General features: G+C 34.7%; 1 protein-coding gene across 1 annotated transcript; it reads left to right on the top strand.

The window, feature by feature from the left end:
• The first annotated feature begins 249 nt into the window (after positions 1 to 249).
• Positions 250 to 2,392, top strand: LOC126688815 (pentatricopeptide repeat-containing protein At5g66520-like). Its single transcript, XM_050383679.1, has one exon. The coding sequence runs from the start codon at positions 365 to 367 to the stop codon at positions 2,243 to 2,245; it is 1,881 nt and encodes a 626-aa protein (XP_050239636.1). The 5' UTR covers positions 250 to 364; the 3' UTR covers positions 2,246 to 2,392.
• The last annotated feature ends 3,608 nt before the right edge of the window (positions 2,393 to 6,000 follow it).

Genomic DNA, 6,000 nt, shown 5'->3' with positions numbered 1-6,000 from the left:
ATTGATTATGATAGTTTTTTTTTTTTTTTTTGAGGGGGAAATTGATTACGTTAGTTGGTTTACATAATACACATGTTTTAAATTATAAAAAAAAAATTTGTATACCAAACACCAAAAAACATTCTCTAGCTCATTTTTAATGTTGTTACCAAACACCAAAAAATAAAATATTTTTATAGAAAATATCCTTTGAAAAATGAACTATTTTCCAAAAAACCGTTAATGGTGAACGTAATAGTAACTTGGAAAAGTTGCCAAAAGCACAAAGACCAGGAGATAAGGAAAAAATGCATTTTATCCTATGGAAAAATTATTATACGGTCAAATGCAAATCCTAAGTCCTGAGGAAAAGCTAAGGTAGAGAATGACTTCACTCCATCTCCTTCAAGCAACCCCACACTCCTTAAGCTCTCCGCCTAGGTCGTACCCATCACCACTGAATGGCCTTGAAACATGCTCAACCATGGCTGAGCTCAAGCAATATCACTCCCAACTCATTCGACTCGGCCTTTCAGCCGATAACGATGCCATGGGCCGTGTCATTAAGTTCTGTGCTGTATCCAAAAACGGTGATTTGGGTTATGCCCTCCAAGTGTTTGATACAATTCCTCACCCAGATGCTTTCATCTACAATACCATAATGAGAGGATACTTGCAGTACCAACTCCCCAGAAATTGCATTCACTTGTACTCACAAATGTTGCAAGACTCTGTTGAACCCAATAGATTTACGTTCCCTTCTGTAATTAGAGCCTGTTGCAACGATAATGCTATTGAAGAAGGGAAACAAGTCCATGCTCATGTTGTGAAATTTGGGTTTGAAGCAGATGGGTTTTCTCAAAACAGTTTGATTTATATGTATGTGAATTTTCAGTCTTTGGTGAAAGCAAGAAGGGTTTTTGATAAGATGCACGTGCGGGATGTTGTGTCCTGGACTAGTTTGATTACAGGGTATTCAAAATGGGGATTTTTAGATGAAGCTTTTGAAGTTTTTGAGCTGATGCCTGAGAGGAATTCTGTCTCTTGGAATGCCATGATTGCCGGTTATGTCCAGAGCAATCAGTTTCATGAGGCATTCACTTTATTTGATAGGATGCAAACTGAAAAAGTAGTGTTGGATAAATTTGTTGCGGCTAGTATGCTTTCGGCTTGTACAGGATTAGGAGCTCTAGATCAAGGGAAGTGGATACATGGGTATATTAAAAGGAGTGGAATTGAATTGGACTCAAAGCTTGCAACAACTATAATTGATATGTACTGCAAATGTGGTAGCTTGGAGAAGGCTTTTGAAGTTTTCAATGGGTTGCTTCATAAAGGGATTTCATCATGGAATTGTATGATTGGGGGGTTAGCAATGCATGGTATGGGAGAGGCTGCTATTCAGCTATTTAAGGAGATGGAGAAGGAGAAGGTAGCTCCTGATAACATCACTTTTGTGAATGTCCTCAGTGCATGTGCTCATTCAGGGTTAGTTGAAGAGGGCAGGTATTACTTTAGTTATATGGTTGAAGTTCATGGTATTGAGCCCACAACAGAGCATTTTGGATGCATGGTTGATCTGCTTGGAAGAGCTGGAATGCTAGAGGAAGCAAGTGAGCTCATTAGCAAGATGCCCATGAGCCCTGATGTAGGTGTATTGGGTGCTCTCCTTGGAGCCTGCAAAATCCACAAGAACTTTGAGTTGGGAGAACAAATAGGAAAGAGGGTAATTGAACTAGAGCCTAAGAATAGCGGGCGCTATGTGTTGTTAGCTAATTTATATGCCAATGCTGGTAGATGGGAAGATGTTGCTGGTGTAAGAAAATTGATGAATGACAGAGGAGTGAAAAAGGTTGCTGGTTTTTCCATGATTGAATTGGAGGGAGTGGTCAATGAGTTTATTGCAGGGGGAAAGGGACACCCTCAAGCCCAAGACATTTACACCAAAGTTGATGAGATGTTACAACGTATAAGATGTGTTGGCTATGTGCCTGACACTGATGGAGCATTATTGCATGACCTTGTTGAGGAGGAAAAGGAAAACCCCTTGTACTACCACAGTGAGAAACTAGCAATTGGGTTTGGCCTGTTGAAGACTAAACCTGGAGAAACTCTTCGTATCTCAAAGAATTTGCGTGTTTGTAAAGATTGTCACCTTGCAACGAAGCTCATCTCAAAGGTTTATGATCGTGAAATAATAGTCAGAGATAGAAATCGCTTTCACCATTTTAAAAATGGACAATGTTCTTGTAAAGATTATTGGTAACCTTGTGTTATAATTAATCTATTTAATTTATAGGGTTCTTCAAGCGTGTTTGTAAGTAGGGTCAACAGTTAGATATATATGTTACCACTCTTGTAACTTCTAGTTAGCTCAAGTAGTAAAATATCTACACCAATTTGTTTATGGACATATTTTGAAAGCCTCAAAGTACTATACTTTTAAAACCAGCTTTCAGCAAATAAGCAAATCAGCAAAGTGCTCGTCGAAAAGCACAATATCTTTCTTTCTTAAGCCATCTTCTGTAATTAGGATTTGCCAGTTATATATGCTAGTTGTGGGCTTTGTTAGTTATCTGCAAAGGCTCTTTGATACCCGATAATTAAAGCTTTAACTAAAAGTGAGGTTTCAATAGTGCTAGGACTCCTTTTGAGTCTTACCCTCATGTACAACCTGGTGCCTATGAAACCATATTGTGCAGAGGGTTGTGAAAGAGACTTGAAGAAGATCATTCAGAAACTCGGGGGTTTGTCTCTAATCTATTGCAATTAATCCAGTGAGATAACCACCCTTTCAAGGAACTCTACCCAACCTCAAAATTCTTAAGTATCAAGTCTGAGCCTAGCCAGATGGTTCATCATTTGGAAAAAATTAGTGTGTAAAAAATGCAAATGATGAACCTACTGAGTAAATGGGCCTCTTTATAAAAGTTTGAGAACATAGCCACCTCGGCCTCAAAGAGTTGGGTTGACCAACTATTTGGATTAGCATGATACAAGGGCTTTGTTACTTGGTGAAAAATGCAAAAAATCTTTTTCTGTTTTTGGGTGAGATAGTAACGCAAAATAGTCTATAATAGCAAACATCTCGTGTATCATCAGCTAATAATTAGCACACAACATTATAGCTATGCTATTTCTCTGTCAAAAATCAAAATGTTCAAAGGGTGGCCCCCTTTATGATTATGATGGTGATTGATGAGTCATACTCAAGTTGGGAAGCTTCTGCATGGTATACAAAACAATAGAATGACAGAATGAAAAATACCTTTCATCTCACGGATTGAGATCAGATGTAATATCTTCTAATGCAATTACTTTTAATGGTTATGATTATGATGATGATTGATGAGCCATTATCAAGTTGGGCAGCTTCTGCTTGGTATACAAAACAGTAGGATGACAGACTGAAAAATACCTTTCATCTTATGGATTGAGATCAAGTGCAATACCTAAGGTATTGTACTTGATGCAATTACTTTTAATGATTAAGATTGATAGTTGCAAAAAAATAACTTTCAATCTCAATTATTAATTAAAAAAAAAAAAATAAAGAAAAACTTTATGAAAAGGTTAAAGTAAAAGTAAAAAAAAGTAAAAAGTGAAGTCCGGATCCTAATCCTCATCTCACACGCTACCTTGTCCTTTCCTTTTCCTTCTATTTTTTTTTGGCCTAGAATTGTGGGTGCACTGGACCTCTTTTTTATTTTTTTATTTTTTTATTTTTGGGACTCAGCTTTGGACCATAGGTGAATGGATTAGGTGATTTCTATCTATATTCTATTGTATGCATTTTTATTTTTCTTCAGTGTGAAAAGCTTTACTCCTTTAATAACATGGTCTGTCCCATATCATTCATGATAAGTGGCATTAAAATGGACCCGAAATCCCGAATAATGGGTCAAACTCATCCATCCCTATCAATGTGTAGTTGGTAGGGAATTGAGTGTATGAGTGGGTGGTATATGACATGTTCCACTAATGGACGTGTCGCATCAAATAGTACAATAATTTTTTAATTATTTTTTTTGGTAAACAATTTTTTAATTATTTAAACAATAGTACAATGACTTCTAAAGTATGCCTTTAGGGCCAACTTTTAATATGTTCCTAGATTTCACACTACTTTCCATTAATTAAAAAAAAAAAAACATAAAAACAAAAGATTCACAATACTTTTTTTTTTGATAAGATTCACAATACTCTTTTTTTTTTTCTTCTGATGGGAAGATTCACAATACTTTATAGCCAGGGATCGTCCTATGCGGATCTGGATCCGGGTCCAGTGTTATGCAATTGCCACTCAATGTGAAATATAAAAGTTGATTGAGTAAATTTTTTTTTTAATCTACTTAATTTTTTTTTTTTAACCTCATCAACTTCTATATCTCACATTAGAGTGGTAATTGCATGTTCCATAGTACCATGCGAGATCCTTATGGTTTTTTTTTTTTTTTTTGGTGTGTGGAGAAAATGATTCACTTATATGGTTTCTACTTTCCGCAACCATACTAAAAATACATCCATTAATTGTTTTCAACAACATAGGTTCCTTGGAAAAGGAAAAAGCAAAAGAAAATAAAATACGGGCCTTAACAATTTTGGACTTGGTTTAAATTTAGTGCATCCAGTGTACAAGACCTAGTGAGATGGTGACATGTATCTAAAAATAGACACGTGTCATTATCTCAACGGATTTAGTATTACTGGACATTGGACTTAAGTTTGACCCTACAATTTTTACTCTCTTGCCTAAATATAGACAGTGACATCTTTTTAAATCTTCTAATTCTTTCATATAAATATATATATATATATATATATATATATCATCTTTAGTTGTTTAATTGAAAAAGAAAAGAAAAAGAAAGAAGAAATGATCACATCTTTTTGCATTCCGACCAGGGAATGTAAAAGTCCTACAAAGGAAAAATAGAATACATAATTCACAAAAATGAACAAAGCACTAGAGATGAAAAATTAAACCTGCCCTTGTGGATTCCTGCGTCACCCGCCATTAATGGATGAGTTTTACCTGTCCCATGTAGTAAATGAGATAGAGACGAGAGATAACATTTTCCCTAATACCAGCCCCGTTTATATTTAAACTATTTAAAAATATTTTTTATAGGTTTTTTTTATAAGATATATATATATATATATATATATATATATATATGTGTGCTTTTAGCCTTCACACTTTAAATTTATGATGTTTTATTATATATTGTACTAGTCGCTAACCCGTGCGATGCACGGGAAACTATTAGAAAATAATAAAGCATGCATATATTAAAAGACAATTTAAGTTCATGTGTGCTTGCAAGGGATACATACCTAAATAGTTCTTGCGGTAGAAATAAAAGCCTTATCTTTGAGATAAAGAACTGATGTAAACAAACTAACCTTACATAAAACAAATTAAAAAAAAAAAAAAAACATAAAACTGATGTCACGAGAAATTCAGCCACATAGTAGTAATATATAAATCTCTTAAAACCTAAACCTAAACATAAGGACTAAATATATGAACAAACTAACCTTACAAAAGCTGAACTTTATAAGCTAAAATCTATACCGTGCATTGTAGATCTTGAAATACCGTGCATTGTAGATCTTGAATGCTTTAGGGCTTCAGCCACATAGTAGTAATATATAAATCTCTTAAAACCTAAACCTAAACATAAGGACTAAATATATAAACAAACTAACCTTACAAAAGCTGAACTTTATAAGCTAAAATCTATACCGTGCATTGTAGATCTTGAAATACCGTGCATTGTAGATCTTGAATGCTTTAGGGCTTCAGCCACATAGTAGTAATATATAAATCTCTTAAAACCTAAACCTAAACATAAGGACTAAATATATAAACAAACTAACCTTACAAAAGCTGAACTTTATAAGCTAAAATCTATACCGTGCATTGTAGATCTTGAAATACCGTGCATTGTAGATCTTGAATGCTTTAGGGCTTCCTACGTCTGGAGAGAGAGAGTTTGCAGAAACCGTGGCTTTATA

The sequence above is a fragment of the Quercus robur genome, chromosome 6 (assembly GCF_932294415.1).
Source record: "Quercus robur chromosome 6, dhQueRobu3.1, whole genome shotgun sequence".
NCBI classification, from domain to species: domain Eukaryota; kingdom Viridiplantae; phylum Streptophyta; class Magnoliopsida; order Fagales; family Fagaceae; genus Quercus; species Quercus robur.
This window is presented reverse-complemented; position numbering and strand designations above follow the sequence as displayed.

What these genes read in the sequence shown, in the direction of transcription:
- LOC126688815 (XM_050383679.1), top strand. Translation starts at nt 365, where the DNA reads ATGACTTCACTCCATCTCCTTCAAGCAACCCCACACTCCTTAAGCTCT.